This window comes from Macaca thibetana, chromosome 12 (assembly GCF_024542745.1).
Source record: "Macaca thibetana thibetana isolate TM-01 chromosome 12, ASM2454274v1, whole genome shotgun sequence".
NCBI classification, from domain to species: Eukaryota; Metazoa; Chordata; class Mammalia; order Primates; family Cercopithecidae; genus Macaca; species Macaca thibetana.
In genome coordinates this window covers 27907086-27929304 of record NC_065589.1, presented here as the reverse complement: position 1 = coordinate 27929304, position 22219 = coordinate 27907086, and the positions used below count along the sequence as shown (strand labels likewise).

At 36.8% G+C, this 22219-nt stretch overlaps 1 protein-coding gene across 1 annotated transcript in view; it reads right to left on the bottom strand.

Annotated features, from left to right (window-relative positions):
• Window positions 1–22219, bottom strand: part of BARD1 (BRCA1 associated RING domain 1) — an 84713-nt gene that overhangs the window by 26899 nt on the left and 35595 nt on the right. Inside the window, 2 exon segments of the mRNA XM_050750476.1 lie at window positions 11409–11581; window positions 13157–13237. Of these exon segments, the coding sequence (XP_050606433.1) occupies window positions 11409–11581; window positions 13157–13237 (254 nt within the window).

Here is a 22219-nt window from a genome sequence, read left to right as displayed (position 1 = left end):
ATTTGAAGAGACTAACACTTTAGTTAGAGAATTAGTGTGAAAAATCAATTTAAAATGCACAGAGGTGGATTTTATTCCCATTATAAAACAAACAGGTACAACATAGAGGAAAAGTTATGTTGCAACATATCTCAGGCACTGTTAATATGACTCATTACTAAAGAGAGAAGTCAGTGATAAATACATTATTCTTCATCATTATACAAGGGAAGAAGACTTTTTAAGATTTACTACATCATGGACTCAAAATAGATATCAATAACTTGATGTGCTATTTATTAGAATGGGTGACCAGGGAAGCTTATAAAATGGCTTTTTCTAAATACACTTAAATATAGTAAATTCTCTCTTTTCTAGCATGATTTAACCTAAAGCTTTACCACTCAAACTAGGTGTTTTGGAGGGATACATAAGACTTAGAAAACACTGTCCTTGCCTATAATCCTACTGAGGATAAACATTCCTTCAACAAGCAGGTATCAAACTGATAAAGTACAAATCAAAACAAGTAATAAGGTGAAATAAAAGATGGATTTAAATGGCCTTGAGCCCAGGACTAGAAACTGGAATATGGTGGTAAGCCATTAAGGGCCCGTGTAGAGAATAAGCAACATGATTACTGAAATGTACGGAACTGATGGAAGAAAGCCTTCTATCAAACCTTCTAGGCACTGTGTGCTCATGTGTAGAAACCAAACACAGCATGAAAAACCAATGGAAAAATCAGGCATAAAGCAACAAACATTAGAGACAAAAAGTGTACGTCGCTGTGAAAATGGAAAGGCACATGCATCTACTAGTTAAATGGTATGGGTCAACGCAACACCAAAGTATTTAAAACTATTTTGGAATATATGAAAATGTCGAGATCTTAACTGCTGAATTTACATCTAGTACATGACAGTATATTAGTATCTTTTACATGTACCACTTTCGACAGTTCTTTTAATGCCTTATCAAAGACACTCTCGAATTCAGTGAATTGCAAATGAGTACATGTAGATGATATACTTTACTTATACTGATATGGTTTCGATTTGTGTCCCCACCCAAATCTCATGTCAAATTATAATTCCCAATGCTGGAGGAGGGGCCTGGTAGGAAGTGACTGGATCATGGGTGCGGATTTCCCCCTTGCTGTTCTTGTGATAGTGTTTGAGTTCTCACCAGATCTGGTTGTTTAAAAGGGTGTAGCACTAATGACCAGGCAAATGCAAATCAAAACCACACTGATACCACCTTACTCCTGCAAGAATGGGCATAATTTAAAAATTTTAAAATAACAGATATTGGCATAGATGTGGTAAACAGGGAACACTTCTACACTGTTGGTGGAAATGTAAACTAGTACAACCACTATGGAAAACTGTGGAGATTCCTTAAAGAACTAGAACTATCATTTGATCCAGCAATCCCACTACTGGGTATCTACCCAGAAGAAAAGAAGTCATGATATGAAAAAGATACTTGCACACGCATGTTTATAGCAGCACAATTTGCAACTGCAAAAATGTGGAACCAACCCAAATGCCCATCAATCAACCAGTGGATAGAGAAACTGTGGTGTATTATACAATAGAATACCACTCTGGCATAAAAAGGAATGAACTAATGGCATTTGCAGCCACCTGGATGGGATTGGAGAATATTACTGTAAGTGAAGTAACTCGGGGGGAAAACCGAACATTGTATTTTCTCACTCCTAAGTGGGAGCTATGCTATGAGGATGCAAAGGCATAGAATGACACAACAGACTTGAGGGACTCAGGGGGAAAAGGTGTGAAGGTGGTGAAGGATAAAAGACTACAAATTGGGTTCACTGTGTACTGCTCGGGTGATGGGTACACCAAAATCTCACAAATCACCACTAAAAAACTTACTTGTGTAACCAAATACCACTTGTTCCCCAAAAATCTATAGAAATAAAAAAATTATAAATAAATAAATAAAAAGGGTGTAGCACCTCCTTGCCTCTTCCTTCTGCTCCGGCCATGGAAGACGTGCCTGCTTCCCTTTCACCTTCCATCATGACTGTTTAAGTTTCCTGAGGCCCTTCCTGTACAGCCTGGGGAGCCATGAGTCAATTAAACCTCTTTTCCTTACAAATACCAGTCTCAGGTGTTTCATAGCAGTATGAGAACGGACTAATACATATAATGAACCCTAAAAATTCGAAGGTTCTAATTTTTTTTCTGTTCCTTGACAACACAGTACACTGGCAGATTTCACCAGTTTTTTCTCTCTAATGTACTCTAGCGCTATTCCTTTACCTATGATTTTAAATCATAATGTGGAAAACAGGCTTCATATAAAATCTTTAAAGATATGACTGGAGATTGTAAGTTTTAAAATCTTAAACAGACAATCCAGGTGTTCATGTGTCATTGCTTTTTGCTATCTAAAATGTAGTACGAAATATTGGATGATTTGTTACTGATGTTGATAGATTCGATGTGAAAATAGATATATATATTAATATACATAATGTGTGATATACACACTGCATATATCAGAAGTAGCATTAATCATTTATTTATTTAACACACATGGAATGAGTATATTTGTATAACCATGTAGGGGAAAAGTCACAAACACTGTTTTGTAATTAGTTTGGAAAATACTCATCATTCAACAAGTACTTTGAAGAAAACGTACCAACAACTTTTGGCACTAAAGAAACAATGAGATAAAAGGTAGTTTCTGGCCTCACAGAACTCAGAGGAGGAAAGCAGAGAGGCACACAGAAAAGGTTTTGCAGTCTGGTGAAGCTCCCCAGACCTGAAAGGGTAAGGAAGAAAAGCAGGTACATTAAAAAATAAGAATAAAACTTTGAAAATCCTTTTCCTAACTAGGAATCTTGTCGATCCTGAAGATGAGGAAAAGGAAGTACTTATGAAAGGGTTAAACTGTGGTGTTTAATGTTTCAGTTTTGTCCCAAAGGCCATATTCAGGATGCAGTAAAACCTTTTAATATCCTTTTCCCCTCAGTAATAATATGGTAGACAATGGTGATCTGAATTCATTACACCACTAATAAAAGAAAGGAGAGATGGGCAAATTTAAACTTGTCCTTCCATGTACAGATCATCCAAACTGCAAAAACATATGAAAAAATGCATTTTTACTAATGCTAAATCTATCACCATGACAGGATACCAAGAGAGTTCATGAATGAAATCCTTCATGAACAACCACAAAATTGCAAACACATAGATTTAATTTTTCAAGTCACTTTGCCTGCTATGGAGCAGGATAAAGCAGAGTAATTCAAAATAGTGACATGGGTTTTTTAAGCTATAAAACATAAATTATCTCTGTTGTAGGCAATTAATTTTTTAAAATTAACCTAGGGCAGTGGGACAATTAATAGGTCCAATGGTCCATATAATATTTTCTACTTCAGAATTCAACATCCTTCCAAGGAAAACTCTGTTAATGGTAGATCAAGTACCACATTCTAAAATCCTACATATCCATTAAAAAAAAAAAAAGCATATGTTACTCTCCACACACTCAAAATGGTTCTGATGTGACCATAAGAGCCGTGGTTCTAGCTTCACACTGGGATGTACAGAAGGCAGTGGGGAAGACAGATTACCAATGATGTTTTGAACAATTATAAATATTCCCAGACAACAAAGATTATATAAACCTTTTTCTCATGATCTAGGGTTAAAGCAGAACTGATTTTCTTTCTTACTGTTTTAGCTCACAAAAGGTACATTTTTATGCCAAAAAAAAAAAGGGGGGGGGTTAAATGAATTTATACTGTTATTTAAATGCAAAACACATAAAAAAAAGTAAGTTGCCAGAATAGTAAAGTTAAATCAAAACAAAAGAGAAAGTCTGAAGTAGTTATATGACTTTGCCCTGTATATTTGAATCCTCCATAATTATAAAGATTTAGGGCCCAAAAACATTGCAGTAGGAAAATTAATAAAAACATAGCCTCTATGGGAAGAAAATAGGCTTGGGAGACTTCACTGGTGAACTATAAAAGCTTGTTTATTTTAAAATTAAACAGTGAAGATGGCAAATAAAGAGTATCATTGACTTTAAATTCATACCGCAATATGGTTAATTCTTAGTTATTGTGTGGCCTTATAAGGTTTCAAGATTTCCCTCCACCAATATTCAATAGGATGCTTTTAAATTCACTTGGCTTTGCAGCAGAAAATACTCCATTCTTTTTCCTATGTCTAGTTTTCCACACACATTCAATGCCTAACTTACATGACTAAGGTATTAACTGTACCCACTTCCTGGGCTACAAAAAAAGCTCTCAGTTATCTTTGTATTTTATAAGCCACTACTGAAAAGACAGTTCTTAAGCCTGGTCTCCAATATTTAAAGTCACATCTTACTTAGCACCATTCATGGTAGCTTATTATTATTTTTTGAGACTGAGTCTCACTCTGTCACCCAGGTTGGAGTTCTGTGGCACCATCTTGGTTTACTGCAACCTCCGCCTCCTAGGTTCAAGCAATTCTTGTGCCTCAGCCTCCCGAGTAGTTGGACTACAGGCATACACTGCCACACCTGGCTAATTTTTGTATTTTTAGTAGAGATGGGGTTTCACCCTGTTGGCCAGGCTGGTATTGAACTCCTGACCTCAAGTGATCCACCCTCCTCGGTCTCCCAAAGTGTTGGGATTACAGGCATGAGCCACCACACCCGACCCATAACTTATTAATAATACCAGAACATGTGTCAGGATAAAACCTGGATTACTTAGCCCTCTTATACAAGCTTTCCTCTCTCCCAGTGATATCTGAGACTAACTCTAAGGCTGGACTTTGTCTTAGTTTTTCTTCTCTCTCCTAGGGCTGCATTACAAAAATATTTACTCTTCTAATTCAAACTAATATTCTTACAGTAACAGGGAAGTTATACATTTAATCAAAATTGCAGCCTCAGACAAAATGGCAAAATAAGTAAAATTTTTACAGTCCACAGGGACTTTTTAAGGATGAACTTCATGGGATAAAAAGAAAAGTCCATTTTCTCTTTAGTGTCTGTATTTTATTATTAATACATTAGTATATCAGATTACTACTAATAACAAAATTGGAGAGATCTCCAAAAATTACATAATATGTGAGTTATCAAAATAGATAATGTTATGTCAACTTAGCAGGGGGCAGGATATTTCCAGAAGATATTCTATTCATGTTCCAGAGAACAGAAAAGGTAAAAAAAAAAAAAAAAAAAAAAGCATCCTGGTTACTTTTTAGAAACTATGACTATAATTTTGGTACCAAAATCTGAGGTAAAAAAAGAAAGATAAAATCACAAATCACTCTAACTTATAATCATAAACACAAAATTCCTAAAACCCTAGCAAATTTATGTAAAATTTGTGTTTAAACATACTACACCACGTCAAGTTTATGCCAGGAATACAAGCATGATTTAATATTTAAACATGTATTAATAACATCAATAGTCAAAAAAACATAGCTTTTTGGGAGGCTGAGGTGGGAGGATCGCTTGAGCCCAGGAGTTCAAGACTAGCTTGGGCAACACAGTGAGACCCTATTTCCAAAACAAAAACAAACAGACAAGTTTAAGATCATCTCCGCAGAAGCTGAAAATCATTCAATAAAATAAAATACAATCTTATCAGAAAATAATAAAGGGAAGAAAGCTTCCACATGGCAATAAAGAACATTAACCTTTGTATTTAATATGGATATTAAAATTGAATATAACTCTACGGGTCAGTACTTTTTTAAAAAAGGAAGAACGAAACAAGCAAGCCAACTATCATTATTGTATCATTCTGGAAGCACTGACAAATGCAATAATAAACAGAAGTTAATAAATTAGATCTTTAGAATTAGGTGCTGACTGGATAGAAATGTACTAAATTAATAGCTCTCCTATATATCAAGAATAACAAATTATGTTTATTAACACAATATCTAGTTTACTAGCAACAAATAATCAAATACTATACAGGTTGAGCATCGCTAACCCAAAAATCTGAAATTTGAAATGCTCCGAAATTGGAAACTTTTTAAGCACCAACATGACGCAAGTGGAAAATTCCAAACATAGTACTTACAAAACCTTTTTAATGCATAAAATTGTTTAAAATATTGTATAAAATTACCTTCAGGCTATGTGTGTAAAACATTTATGAAACATAGATAAATTTCACATTTAGTCTTGGGAAGCATCCCTAAGACATCTCACTATGTATACACAAATATTCCAAAACGGGAAAGAAATCCAAAATACTTCTGATCCCAAGCATTTTGGGCAAGGAATACTCAGCCTATACCTAGAATAACCTAAATTAATAGTTATATGCATGTGTATACATACATACATATGAAACAGACTAAAAACTTTACTAGGATATATATAACAGAACACTTAAACAAATGGAGACATATATCTTGGTCCTGATTACCTTTTAGAAGTTATGAGTGTAGTTTTGGTACCAAAATCTAAGGGTAAAAAATGAAAGATAAAATCACAAATCACTCTAACTTTTAAAAAGCAAAATTCCTAAATAAAAACCTAGCAAACTGATATATTCATTTAAAGAATAACACACGACATCAAGTTTATCAATCCACTTGATAAAAACCAACTTTACTAATCCACTGTAATCTATACACTTACCCAATTTCAATCAATATCCTAATCGGTACTCCACTAGAATCTATGTACTTACCCAACTTCAAAACATCCTAATATGGTATTTTTGAAACAGTACAAAGTAAATCAAACATCATTTGAAAGAATAAATTAATAAATATGGCTATTCCCCATCCCACCCCCCTCCCACCACTACTGTCACTACTTTGATTTGACTCTCATCACTCCTTTCCTGGATTACTGGACAAACCTCTTAACTGAGTTCCCTCCCCAGTGTGGAGGAGGAGATTTTCAACTTAAAATCAGCACTCTGTTTAGCACACACAGCCTTTCAAAGTCCCTGCCCACCTTCTCTGGCCTCTCATCCTCCTCCATCCTTTTATTCCACTTACATCACTAACAGAAGTTCCTAGAACGAATGAAGCAGCAGTCTGGCCTCGAGTACCTTAGCACCCGTATGTTGTCTTTCTGAAAAGCCCATCCTCCTGTTCTACGTTTTCAAAACTCGGAGTTCTTCTTCTTCCAGAAAGCCTTCTGTGACTTCCTCTGGTCTTACTTGCAGCCCTAGTCGAGACTTGCATACTACTGTGAGCACCGTGCTATGCAGGCATGCCTCACACCATTCTATAATCAGTGCTTTAACAGCCTGTTCACTCCTACTAGAACAGAAGCAGCCAGACCACTGAGGAGGTGATGAGGCAAAGGAGCAATGGAGGGACTATGAGAAGACTTGAGAGGAGAGGAAGGCATCTAAGAGAAAACTTCAACCTTGAGGTCATAAAGAAGACAGCCAAAGTGTCTGTCCTAGAGCTAAAGGAGGCCATTTAGAAATTTACAATAAGCAAAAAGGACTTTACTTCTTCAATCAGTCAAAGTAGCAAACCCTAAAGAGGGTCAGACAGAATGGTGTTTGCCCTTGCTGGTTCTTACCCTTCTTCCGTGGGAAGAGTTTAGGCCTACTTCTTGAGAAAGGAGTTCCACCAAGAGTAAAAGAGATATAGTAAGCAGAGAAAGAAAAAGTTTGTTTGCCAACTCAGATTCAGAATCTGAGCTGTTAATGGTTTATAAAGAATAAGAGCTTCAGGAAGAAAAATAGTAGTAAGAATCCCATAGTCTCCATGCTCCGGATCCCCTTCCCATGATCTTCTTAAGAAATGGAGGAAAGGGCAGGAATAAATTTCATCTATTCTCACCTGTTACTACCTAATTCTAGAAGACAGTATCTAGAACACTGAGAGAGCGTGCACTTAAAAGTCAAGGCTATAGGAATTACTTTGGGTAGCCACAATCCCACACAAAGTAACATGCCATGGATGCCAATTGGGCAAAAGCTACCAGGAACCAGTTCAACCACCTTAGAAAAGGCACAGATAAGGGAAACTTGGTTTTAGACATCTTGTCATACAGTAAAGGTAGTGACAGAAGAACGCAATTCCCATTTTCATGTCATCTGACCTTTTATCAAAAAAGAGGAAAAAGTATACCAAAATCTTCATTCATTCAAACACGAATTCACTCTACAAACAAATGTGGATACAGACTACATTAGGCACTTGGCAGAGCTAGGGAGGGCAGACGTGATCCCTGGCCCATACAGTTTACAGCCTCATGAGAAGGTAGGAAACAGTAAGTCCTGTGACTGGGGAGAAGCACCACATCAGGAAAAGGCAGCCAAAAGGACAGGATAACCCAAGTGAAACTCAAATGAGAAACTGGCTACCAAAAACAAATATTCTAGACAATGCAAAGGCATGTACAAAGGCTAGGAGATAAAAGATCCTAAACATTTTAAGGAAACAAAAATTCAGAAAAGCTGGTGCAAAAAATGCTTGAAGGAAAGGGGGAAAGGAGAAGCTGTGGAAAGAATGATGAGAACAGAGAGGAAAGTAGCACCAGACCATCCAGGGTCTTATAAACCATATTTTGGGGTTTAACCTTTATTTTAAAAAACATTAAGAGGAAGCCATGGAAGGGTTTTAAGCAAATAAATGATCTGGCCAGACTCATGTTTTTCTGAAGGCACTCTGGCTGCAGTATGGAAAGAGAATTAAAGAAAAGTAATATGAAAAGGAGGAGAACAGTTAAGAAATTTGTAAAGCCAATCAGATGAACAATGACTACAACCTTTTTTAAAAGGCAAAAAACACAGGAAAATACTTAAGTATGAAGATCAATAGTCTGGAAAGGAAATTTTTAGAAACAGCTACCACACTCTTGTACCCTAGGATTAAATCTATGCTTTCATCTGCCCTACTATCCTTTATCCAATATCAATCCCAACATCTTGTGTGAAATAAACCCTACTTCCCAACTATCCAGCTGTATCAACCAGCTGTCCAACACAGTAGTCCCTGGCACATGTGGTTAAAATAAAGTCCATTTTAAAATGTATTCCTCAGTAGCAACAGCTAATTTTCAAGTGTTCAACAGTAGAGGTGGCTAGTCGCTATTGAATGTCTAGCATAGATATAAACATTTCCATCACCACAGAAAGGTCTATTGGACAGTGCTGAGGTATAGATATACCTAAAGTTGCCACTTTACTAGGTAGTCCTACTTAAAACAACACTGAAGGCACCTGTAAAGGCAGACTCACTGTTTCATGCCACTCCTTGTATATTAGGAAGCCCTCACAGTGCAGTGACGAATCATGGTGTACAAACCACAAGAGAGGCTCTGTGTTTTGGCTCATTAATCCTCACTATGCTCTGAAGAAATAGAAACGCAGCAGGCATCACCCATGTTTTATAGGTGAGGACACCAAGGCACAGAAATTAACCTGCCTGAAGCTATAAAGTCAATAATGGAGTCACAAATAAAAGCTAGATTCCCTAACGCCCTGACCAGTGCTCTATTCATTAAAGTAGTCATGGCTGATTTAAGGACCCTAGAATGAAAACTAGTCAGTTTCACCTGACCCAAGCAATAATTTGCTTTACCAAATAGCTTGCAACACATACAGGAGAGTCATATCGGTTAGGTCCTTACAAAGAAATAGTTATCTCTGTTAGGTCTATGTATATGGAGACACAGACACACAGACACACACACACACCCCAACCAGAAGAAAAATATATATATATATATATGTATGTTCAAATATGAATTTGCCCCAATTATCTTATAACCTGTTATGAGAGATAAAAGAGATTAGACACATTTACTGAAACTAACAGCACCAAGGTATGGTTTGCATTATTGCATTATTAATTTCGTTTTCAATTATGTTAAATAGTTACCAATAAAAAATTACAACCTAGAGGTTCTGCATTTTATAATTCTTATTTGCATCTGTTACCATTGGAAACTTAATTTTTGTGTGCTCTTTTCAAACCTATAGAAGCAACAAGGGCAGAGAGGCAATACCTGCATTTTCATTTCGACTACTTAATTAACTGAAAAGAATAAAATAATACATAGGGAGACATGAACCAAGTTACAGATTAAACATACAAAATCTACATACAGCATTTACTTGTGACACACTTGACAATACCAATTTTAAAATCCAGCTGCTGGCATTCACTAATGCATCTCTGTGTCCTGATATTGCAAAAAGTTTACCTAGAACCTCATGTGAATGATGTGAAAAATCTAAGAAATAATTCAACTGCACTGGCCCAATATTTAAATTCTTACATGCTTTACCTGTCGTTAAAGTAAATATGCAGAAAAAATAAAATGGGAATGAAATATTTAAAATAATTCCAAACTATTAGGAAGCATACAAAATAATTATTTCTACAACAATTGCTTATGAAAGTGTAAATCAATCTACAGAATATAAACACTAAGTAAATTTTTCCATTAAGTGAAGGCTTCCAAAATGGACAATTGTTTCTGAATTAAGAAAGTAAATCTCCCCTAAATATGCCAGTTATCCCCGTTGGTATCTATGGGGAATTGGTTCCTCAATCCCGATGATGTCAGAATGTGCAGCTGCTCAAGTCTCTTGTAAAAAATGGCACAGTATTTACTTGTAAACTACACACATCCTCCTGTATACTTTAAATCATCTCCAGATTACTTGTAATACCTAATAGTATGAAATGCTGTATAAATACTTATACTATATTGTTTTACCTATATTACGTATCATTGTATTGTTATTCTTTATTGTCTTCCCCCCCACTTTTTTTTAACTTTTATTTTAGGTCTCTATTTAAGTTGTGAAGATTTGTTATATAGGTAAACTTGTGTAACAGGTATGTGTTGTACAGATAATTTCACCACCTATGTATTGAGCCTAGTACCTAATAGTTATTTTTTCTGCTCCTCTCCCTCCTCCCACCCTCCACACTCAAGTAGACCCTGGTGTCTGTTGTTCCCTTCTTTGTGTTCATGAATTCTCATCATTTAGCTCTCACTTATAAGTGAGAACACGCAGTACTTGGTTTTCTGTTCATGCGTTAGTTTACTAAGGATAATGGCCTCCAGCTCCATCCATGTGCCCACAAAAGACATGATCTCATTCTTTTTTGTGGCTGCATAGTATTCCATGGTATATATGTACCACATTTTCTTTATCCGATCTGTCATTGATATTTCCCAATTATTTTTGATCTGCGGTTGGCTGAATCCTCAAGTGTGGAACCCAAGAATATGAAGGACCAACTGTATCATAAAGAGGAAGGGCATGAATGCTGATTACAAATGCAGAATTTGATGATCACATCTAATTTTAGTTGTGAAAGTGAAGAAAGCCATCAACTTGAGTATTAAAGTCTCTGCTTTATCACATACCTTGATTCAAGAATATAGATCGATTTTAAAAATAATTTTTAAGTTGAACTACTTACACAGCATTTCTGGAGGCTCCATAGGAAAGTAACAGCTTGACTATATCCATGTGCCCATTCTTGGCTGCATCGTGAAGTGGTGAGTCATTTTGATACCCAGTGGTGTTTACCAATGCCTTATGCTGGAGCAATAATTCCACTACCTTCAGGTGCCCATGACTGCAAGCTTCATGCTAATTAAATTTTTTGAAAAAGAAGTGATAAGAAAGAGCAATGGATGATATTATAATACCACACTTTAGAAAAATAAATGTAAACGTCAGGCAGCAAATTTATTGTTACCTAAATACTCAAAAAGACTATAAGTTGTTGACAGAGTGAAAGTTACTATTAATAATCTTTCGATCAAGATCTGTGTAATTCATGAAAAAAGAAAAGGCTATTCTCATTTGAGCCTTAGGTCAAGCACTTTTTTTTTTTAAGAAGAAAATGTAGTTTTAAACCAATGGTAGCTCCTTAAATGTTCTACAATAAATGTAAAACATTAAGAAAAAAAGACTACATATTTAATAACAAGATGATATATAAAATTTGTACCAGTACATACACATATCGTGCAACAAAGTAAGTATCCGTGACGGAGGGTTTTAAGACAAGCTATTTGCTGAACCTACAGATTGCTGTATGGCTGCTGTTATTGATAAGAGAAATAACACGAGTAGGAATACAAAAAGAGCTTGCTGAATGACAGAAGTGGCAACAATGGAGTGTTCAAAGATGCCTTAGATCTAAATCTTTCCTTATGTCTAATGAACTACAAACAATGCTGTATTCTAACAAATCTCTGGCATTCTATACTTTTTAAGTACATCTATTTCAATTCATAATAAGCGATAACACACTCAATATCTATAGGTCTATTTTTAGGAGAAAGGAATCCAAATTAGGCACTAAACCCTCTAAATAACTAACCAATCTTGACTACAACTTGCCTTAGTGGCTTTGAAGACAAAAATAAAATTAACCTTTCTTTGAAAAGGTTAGCCAGCCAGTAGAGTCCAGCCAGCAAAGTGACTGATCTAGACTAAACCCTCCCAGCTTTTTCGTACCTAGCCTATTGAGTCTCCTAATTTCTGGGCTGAATCTCTAGTTTACAGGATGAAGGCATCTACTTCATTTGCTGACACTTCTGTGGCTGCATTCAAAGCTCATGTTTATTGCCCTAATGTAATTGGCCTACATAGCAATTGTTTCCAAGTATTTGTGTCATTCTGTTTCCAGATTATGCTTCACATTTTTATTTTTAGTAATAATAAGTAAAGACTTTTAAAAAATGTTTAGTATAAGCAAAGATTTCTACTGCCTTATATATCTACAATTGGATAGGGTATAACTGAGGCTAAGAAGGACCCTCAGTAAGAATCACTTCCTTGTGATCACTTTCCTATACTCAGTTCCTCTGACCTCTTTTTGTTCCAAGAAATTTGGTTCCAGTAACATGCAGTGCTACAGAATGGAGCCTGATGTCAGCTGTAGCTGTTACCTCCAGACATTAGCTAAATTCTGCAATATAGTACAAGTGGATTCCTAAATCTAAAGGTAGTATGTCAAAAGGTAACCAATTTCTTGCCTGTCACAAATGAAAAGCTAGAAGGAAAATAATCATGTCCTCATACTTGATGAAAACATAAATTCTTCACACTAAAAAGAGGGCATGTGGCAGAGGATGATATATAGACAACTACGTAACTATAAACTATAATAACTGTAAAACATAAAAAGAATGAGAATAAAAACCAGATAACTACCAATGGTGTCCATCCAGCATGGTCTTTAACATTTGGATCACTTCCATTTTGTAAAAGGTATTCAACAGAAGGTATGTCGCCCTAGAAAAATGAACAAAATGGAAATTAAAAAGCATTAAGGAAAGAAAGGAAAATATTGAGATTTTTTTAAATGCTGTCTTCTTCAATATAAAGTAAAACTTAATTCGTTTTCTCTTAAGGCTACTATTCATGAGTTAATAAATTATTAGGCTAGGTGTGGTGGCTCACACCTGTAATCCCAGCACTTTGAGAGGCCAAGGTGGGTGGATCACCTGAGGTCAGGAGTTTGAGACCAGCCTGATCAAAATGGTGAAACCCTGTCTCTACTAAAAATAGAAAACTACTTGGGCATGGTGGTGTCAGCCTGTAATCCCAGCTACTTGGGAGGCTGAGGCAGGAGAATCACTTGAGCCCGGGAGGCAGAGGTTGCAGTGAGCCAAGACCATGTCACTGCACTCCAGCCTGGGCCACAGAGTGAGACTTCGTCTCAAAAAAAATGAAACAAAAAAGAAATTATCTATGTATAAATTATTCTGAGATATCAAGAAATACAGCCATGCTTGAATACAGACTACAAAACCTATTAGAAAGTCATATTCAAAATTCATTTCAAGGTACCAAATAAAGGACACTGGCCAAAGATCATCTGCTCATAATGAAGTTGTAAAAGCCATAATTTCATTTGTTTTAAGAAAAATATAATTTTTTGTATTTGAAATAGAAAAAAACAATTTTTAAGCATATATGTAAATGGCTTCTTAGTATTGTTTAAAACAAACAAAACTGTTTAGCACAGAAGACTACTCAGTGAAACCAAAGTTAAAAAACTGCCATTTTATTGGCAGTTACTCCATCCTAATACATTAATCTAGTTTATATTCACCTTATTTGTTCAACAACATTTTCTAGGAAGCAACAACTGCTCTGTTTAAAATGGCAAAAAAGATCAGTACAAACCTATTCAAATCAGCCCACAGAATCAACATTACATTTTTATTCCCCTGCTCCCCGTCCAGTTCAGGACTAAAATCACCACCCATTATCAACTAACTCAACTGTAGGAAATAGAGCTTCTGTGATGTAGCCTTACAAGTCTTTTCTTTTCTTTTTTTTTTTTTTTTTTGAGATGGAGTCTCGCTCAGTCGCCCAGGCTGGAGTGCAGTGGTGTGATCTCCGCTCACTCCAAGCTCCGCCTCCCGGGTTTGCGCCCTTCTCCTGCCTCAGCCTCCGGAGTAGCCGGGACTACAGGTGCCCGCCACCTCGCCCGGCTATTTTTTGTTTTTGTTTTTGTATTTTTTTTTACTAGAGACGGGGTTTCACCGTGTTAGCCAGGATGGTCTAGATCTCCTGACCTTGTGATCCGCCCGTCTCGGCCTCCCAAAGTGCTGGGATTACAGGCTTGAGCCACCGCGCCTGGCCAGCCTTACAAGTCTTTTCTAACAAACGGTTTTCAATTTCTCACTCTATTTCTCTATTCCAGTACTCTGGAGAGCTACGCAACAATGTTGGAACAGTAGCAACAGTAGCACACTGATGCAGTGCAGAGGAGGCAGATGAGGAAAAGAAAGAAATACAGTAACTTTACTTTAGAATTCACAGCCTCTTTTTAAATGAGATGAACAAGATCTGGGGAATAAGTGAATTAAAATGAGGCACAAGGCAAGGAAAATACTCTAAAGGCAGACAATATTAATTCGGCTTTCATATTAAGGCAGTGTCAATTATTAAATGGCATTAAAATTGAAGACCCCCTTCCAGTTTTGAACCCTGTCTTGTGTGTCATGATCCAACTAAATCTTACTATAAGTGAGTGGACTTTTAAGGTCACTTTAAAGCTGTCTTTTGAAATAAGGAGGGGAAAAAAAAAAAAGCTTCCCTCTGCTGCCAGCCTCCAGCACAGGTAGACTGTGGCAAAGGAATTAAGTCAGGGGAACTGGTCTCAGGTAGTCTGCCCCCCTACTCTTCTTTTTAGATCATTTTCCTAGAAATGAGAGATAATAATCCTCAAGCTATCTAATACCAGGGTCTCTTAAATTTGTCCCTTCATGTAATGTGTAAAGATCTGACATCTATCGTTTATATTTAATTATATATTACATTTTAAGTATGTGTTAACGCTTAAAGCCTTTTTAAAAATCTCTAGCTGTAATATAAAAGATACTGTCCCTTTGTAAAACAATGTCAGGCTTTAGGAAGGAGGCATTTATGCAGTGGGATGAAGGTAAAAATTTTCTTGAAATTACACTATTATCACCAGTTACTGCAAATATAACTAAATCAGTTCTTTTAGGATAACAGGGCAGGGTGCGGTACCTAAGTCCATGAATCTAAAGCAAAAATAACCAGCAGAGCATACTCTCAAAAAAGACTGAATAAAAAGCTATAGACAGAAGTTACATGCATAATATTGTGTTCAATGAGCTTTGTGCTTCTTTAGTGAATAAATCTCTCCCCACCCACCCTCTCCCAATACTCTTTCCTGAAATGAATTTTTTTTCCTCTGTTGGTTTGATAATGTAGAAATCACTAATTCTCCTAAATATTTGATTTTTTTGTTGGTTTTTTTGCTTTTTAAAAAATTTTGCTGGCCAGATGCAGTGGCTCACACCTGTAATCCCAGCATTTTGGGAGGCTGAGGTGGGCAAATCAAAGTCAGGAGTTTGACATCAGCCTAGCCAACATGGTGAAATCCCGTCTCTACTAAAAACACAAAAAGTAGCCAGGCGTGGTGGCGCACGCCTTTAATCCTAGCTACTCAGGAGGCTGAGACAGGAGAATTGCTTGAACCCAGGAGGCGGAGGTTGCAGTGAGCTGAGATCACGCCACCGCACTGCAGCCTGGGCAGCAGGGCAAGACTCTATTTCAGGAAAAAAAAAAAAAAAAATGCTTTTTATTTCTAATTGTCTCTGTTTCTGTGCTCTGGGCTGCTGCTCAAATCTTCCGTTTTCTAAAAAAGTAAATCCGCATGCAACACATATTTTATATTCCTAAATTAACAAAATGACCTTAAATGCTCAATGGGACTAAAAGGATTATAGGTTTCAAATTACCCCAGTTTCAAGAAAGAAAGAAAGAAAGAAAGAAAAAAAAAAAAAGGCGACATTTTCCCAGATTTCTTAACAGTGCAAATTCCATTTCTAGAGCAAGTTATCATGTATTTAGCAACTGGAGTGCAATGGCACGATCATAGCTCACTGTAACTTCAAGCTCCTGGGCCCAAGCAATTCTTCTGCCCCAGCCTCCTGAGTAGTAGCTAGGACTACAGGCATACATCACCAGGCCTGGCTAATTTTATTTTATATTTTTTTGTAGAGATGGGGGTCTCACTATGTTGTCCAAACTAATGGACTCAAGCAATCTCCTGCCTTAGCTTCCAAAATGATTGGGATTACAGGTGTGAGCCCCTGCAACTTTTGCTTTATATTCATATCGGTTACAAATGAATGCAGGAATATCTGCCAAGATACAAATTTGATTTTTCTTCCAAAACAATCCTGTAATAAGTGAGCAGATAAACTGCCAGAACCACACACATTCCCTATCTTCAACATGAAAGTACTCACACAAGAAAACCTTCTCACAAATTTCCCCATTCTAATTCTCCATGGTAATGCAAAAAAAAATTAACTTAAAGAAGCTTAAAAAATAATATAAACACAATTGTGAAATGGAAGAGTCTCATGGGAATAGTCAAACAGAAACAGAGTGACAATTTAAAGAATAAAGGTAGACTCTCTTTTAAGGTTGCTAGACAGTTGCTATTTTTCTTTCATGTCACCTCTTCATATTATCAAAGTGTCTTCTGTTAACATTCTCCCCACTCCTGAACCGTATAGCTGATTAGCAAACGGCTTGCTTTTTATAACCAATCTGCTTTCTCCTCCCTAGTACTTGAAAGTTTGTCATATTTTCATCTCTCTACTTCATGTAAATGTAATGTCATGCGCATAAATAAAATTATGATAATTAGATAGAGTCTACAGTAACTGGATAAGCTTGAACCGATATGAAGTAGCCAGGAAATAAATTAAGTTTTGATTCTGGCTTCTTTAAATTACTTTCAAATACTCACTTTTGAGCTTCTCACAACTTGAAAGAATAATTGAACTTTTCTTAAACCATAGCAAAAATAATTTACCTAAGGAAAGTATTTGCCAAGGCTTATTAAAAATTTTCAATGAATTCGGTATTTTCAAGTAATATATTGAAGGCTGAAAATAAGAGTGTGTGTGTATCCCACTGAATCTTTTATTGCTAATCTTTCAATCAAAGGAAAGATCCTTCGCACATTTGTACATATTGCAGATCCACACATATTCCAGCAATATAAACTTTCCAAAAACATACCCACACAAAACTTTTCCTTATTATAAAGCTTAGCTCTTCTAAAATACCATTAATAATAAACATATTCATAAAAACAATACAGAACATTACAATTAAGTATAAGACAAATGACTTGCCTAGCATGGTTAAGCTTTTCCATGTAAATGAACTGACCAGGAACCAAAAACTTCCCTTCTTGGCAATTAGATGCCATTAAAACAAACATACAAAAATTAACCATCTGGAATGAAGCTCTAAAATATGTTAAATATTTCTCTGGCTTCTTAGTTAGAATTTACTGAATAAAATACAGGCATACCTTGGAGATACTGTCGGTTCAGTTTCAGATCACTATGATACTGTCGGTTCAGTTTCAGATCACTGTGATAAAGCAAATACTGCAATAAAGCAGGTCACACGAATCTTCTGGTTTCCCAGCGCGTATAAAACTTATATGTACACTATACTGTAATCTACTAAGTGTGCAATAGCATTATGTTTTTTAGAAAATGAACAGACCTTAATTGAAAATAACTTTATTGCTAAAAAATGGTGACAATCTTTTTGCTAGATGGTCTTGCCTTGATGCTGTGGCTGCTGACTGAGCAAGCAGGTAGTTGCTGAAGGTTTGGGTGGTTATGACAGTTTCTTAAAACAAGACAATAAAGTATGCCACATCAACTGGCTTCATTTCATGAAAGATTTCTCTGTAGCATGTGATGCTGTTTGGTAGCATTTTATCCATGCAGAACTTCTCTCAAGATTGCAGCCAATCCTCTCAAACCCTGATGCTGTTTTATCAACTAAGATGATGTAATTTCCTAAATCCTTTGGTGTCATTTCAACAATGTTCACAGCACCTTTACCAGAAGTAGATTCCATCTGAAGAAACCACTTTCTTTCTCATCCATAACAAACAATGCCTCATCCATTAAAGTCTGATCATGAGACTGTAGCAATCAGTTGCACCTTCAGGCCCTACTTCTAATTCTAGTTTTCTTGCTATTTCTACTGTACCTATAGTTACTTTCTCCACTGAAGTCCTGAACCCCTCAAAGTCATCCATGAAAATTGTAATCAACTGTTTTCCAAACCACTGTTAATGTTAACATTTGGACATCCTCCCATGAATCACCGACGATATTAATGGCATCTAGAATGGTGAGTCATTTCCAGAACCATCAGTGTAAGCCCATCTATAGCAGGTATAGCCTTACAAAATGTTTTGGTTTTTTTTGTTTGTTTTTTGAGACGGAGTCTCTCTGTCGCCTACACTGGAGTGCAGTGGCGCAATCTCAGCTCACCGCAAGCTCTGCCTCCTGGGTTCACGCCATTGTCCTGCCTCAGCCTCCCGAGTAGCTGGGACTACAGGCACCTGCCACCACACCCAGCTAATTTTTTTTATATTTTTAGTAGAGATGGGGTTTCACCGTGTTAGTCAGGATGGCTCCATCTCCTGACCTTGTGATCCGCCCACCTTGGCCTCCCAAAGTGCTGGGATTATAGGCGTGAACCACCCCGCCCAGCCACAACACGCATTTTTTTAAATAGTAAGACTTGAAAGTAAAAGTTACTCCTTGATCCATGGGCCACAGAATTGATGTTTTGTTGGGAGGCATGAAAACAGCATTAATCTCCTTATAACATCCTCATCAGAACAGTTGGGTAACTAGGTGGCACTGTCAATTTGTAGTATTTTGAGTATCTTTCCTGAGCAGTAGGTCTCAACAGCGAGCTTAAAAAATTTAGTAAACCATGCTGTCAAGATGTGCTCTCATCTAGGCTTTGTTGTTCCAAATGGTAAATGAGCATTGGCTTTCACTTCAAGTCACTGACTGCATTAGCTCCTAACAAGAAAGCCTGTCCTTTGAAGCTTTGAAGCCAGGCACTGACTTCTCCTTCCTAGCTATGAAAAACCCAGACGAAGTATTCTTCCAACAGAAGGCTGTTTCAACTTCACTGAAATCTGTTGTTTAGTGCGCCACTCTCATAATTATCTTGGCTAGATCTTCTGGATAACCTGCTGCAGTGTCTCCATCAGCAGCTGTTGTTTCAATATGCATTGTTATGTTATGAAGATAGCTTTTTTTCCTCAACTTCATGAACCAACCTCTGCTAGCTTCCAACTTTTCTTCTGCAGCTTCCTTACCTCTCTCAGCCTTCACAGAAGTAAAGAGATTTACGATCTTCCACTGGAGTAGGGTTTGGCTTAGGAAATGTGGTTGGTTTGATCATCTATCTAGACCATTTCAACTCTCCTCATATCGGCAATAAGGCGGTTATGCTTCCTTCTCATTTGTGTATTCAACAGGGTAGCACTTTTAATTTCCTTAAAGAACTTTTTATTCGCATTCACAAATTGGCTGTTTGGCAAGAGACCTAGCTTTTGGCCTATCTCAACTTTCAACGTGCCTTCCTCACTCATCATTTCTAGCTTCTTATATAAAGTAAGAGATGAGCGACTCTTCCTTCTACTTGAAAACTTAAAGGCCATTGTAGTGTTGTTAGCTGACCTAAATTCAATATTCTTGTGTCCCAGGAAACAGGGATTCAAAGGGAGAGAGATGGAAGAATTATCAGTAAGTGGAATAGTCAGAAAAGACAACGTTTATCAATTAAATTTGCCATGTTACATGGGCAGGGTTTGTGGTGCCCCAAAGCAATTACAATAGTAACACTGAAGATTACTGATCACAAATCACCCTAACAGATACAACAGTAGTGAAAATATCTGAAATATCATGAGAATTACCAAAATGTGACACAGAGACACACCGAGCATATGCTGTTGGAAAAACAGCACTGACAGACTTGCTCAATGCAGGATTGTCAAAAAACACAAAAACAAAACTCTCTGCGAAGCACAAAAAAAGTGAAGTGCAATTAAATGAGGTATGCCTGTAATTTAACAGATAATTCTGATAACCCAGTCAATGGCACAATAAGTTACTGGTAATATAGAAGCAGACTTATACATATGTGGTAAGCAACAGAGGAGGAAAATAGATATTGACTCCAAGAGGTATTTTAGAAATTAAACTCTTGAGAAAATATCACATATGCCAAGGCTGCTTTTGTTTCCTTTGTTACCTTCTCATGAAGCTGCTATGAAGGATACATAATTTCACACACAATATAACATGACTGTGTTCAAGCATAATAAACTACAGAGTTAAACTCTTAATGAGTCTCCTCACAAGGGATCTTCTCTCTATCCAGGGGATCTTCACCACCTTTGTTATGTTCTAAGCATACCATGCCCTGTAAGTTGCATTCAAAACATTATCTATTATGTCTACATCACTAATACATCATGTTACGCCAGCTTCAAGCCATTCTTCTATTCCACAGTAAGTCATTGCTGTGGCATAAATTATGAGTAATCACTGCCATTTTAAGAATTTGTGCTAGAGAACTTGGTAGGGGAGTGTGGGGTAAGAAAAGAGGAAGGTGAGTATGATACAAATTCTCAAGCAAAACTGACATAATGGAAAATAAAAAATTTTCTCTATATCCTTAGTATTTTGTTTTCTACTGGGTTGGTGCAAAAGTAATTGTGGTAATAAATCAGAAGAACAAATAATGAGTATCTTTGTTTCTACTTAGGTACAATACTTTCTCATAAAATCTCCCATTCATAACAAAGGTTTAACAAAGGTGATGCGGACATTCAAAAAGGAACATGAGTTATGAAGATATTCAAATAGGAAGAGGGGTATAAAAAAGACTTATTGATAGGACAGTAGAGAAATGACAATTTTGACTTCGGTCAGATTACTCTGGCTGTTACATAGAGAACCGACTGCAGGAAATACAAAGGGAAATTAGGAAGCTACTTCAGTGGTGTGGTCAAAAAATTATGACCCCCCAAAATGTTCACAAATAATCCCCAGAACCTGTGACTATATTACCTTACGTGGTGAAAGGGACACTGCAATATAATTAAGTGGACACACCTTGAGATGGGGAGATTATTCTGCATTTCTCAGGTAGCTCAATTTAATCACATGAATTCTTAGAAGCAGAGGATCTTTCCCGGCTATGTCAGAAAGATGAGATGTGAGAAGGACTCAATCTGCTGCTGCTGGATTTGAAGATGAAGAAGAGGACCACGAACTAAAGGAATGTGACAGTCTCTAGAACCTGGAAACAACTCTCAGCTGAAAACCAGCAAGAAATCTGGATCTCAGTCTTACCACAAGAACGATGAAGTCCCTGCCAACCATCCAAATAAAAATAAAATGGATCTTTCCTAGAACCTCCTGAAAACAGCTGACAGCATGATTTTAGTGTGATGAGACCCATGCCAGACTTCAGGTGTACAGAATTGTAAGAAAATTAATTTGCATTGCTTTGAATCGCTAACTTTGTGGTAATTTGTTTTGGCAGCAATAGAAAACTAATGCAAGTGGTCGGGACAAGAAAAGAGAAGTAGCTGCTAGTAGGGTGGTAGCTATGAAAAGGTTATGGCCAACAATGATGCCCAGAGGTAGTTTGGGGCCAGGTATTATAGAATGTTTATTAATAATGTTTCCAAGTTCAGAAATCAATCAGTAAAGCCCTACCTGCAGTAGGGGAAGGTAACTAGTGCAGCAGAACAAACTCCTGCTGGGTTCTCTGCCCTCAGTGCATACACCAAGCATGCTCAGTGCAACCATGTGCTCAAACTATAGAAACTGCAAGTTTACCAACATGCTTAAGAAACAATACAATGCA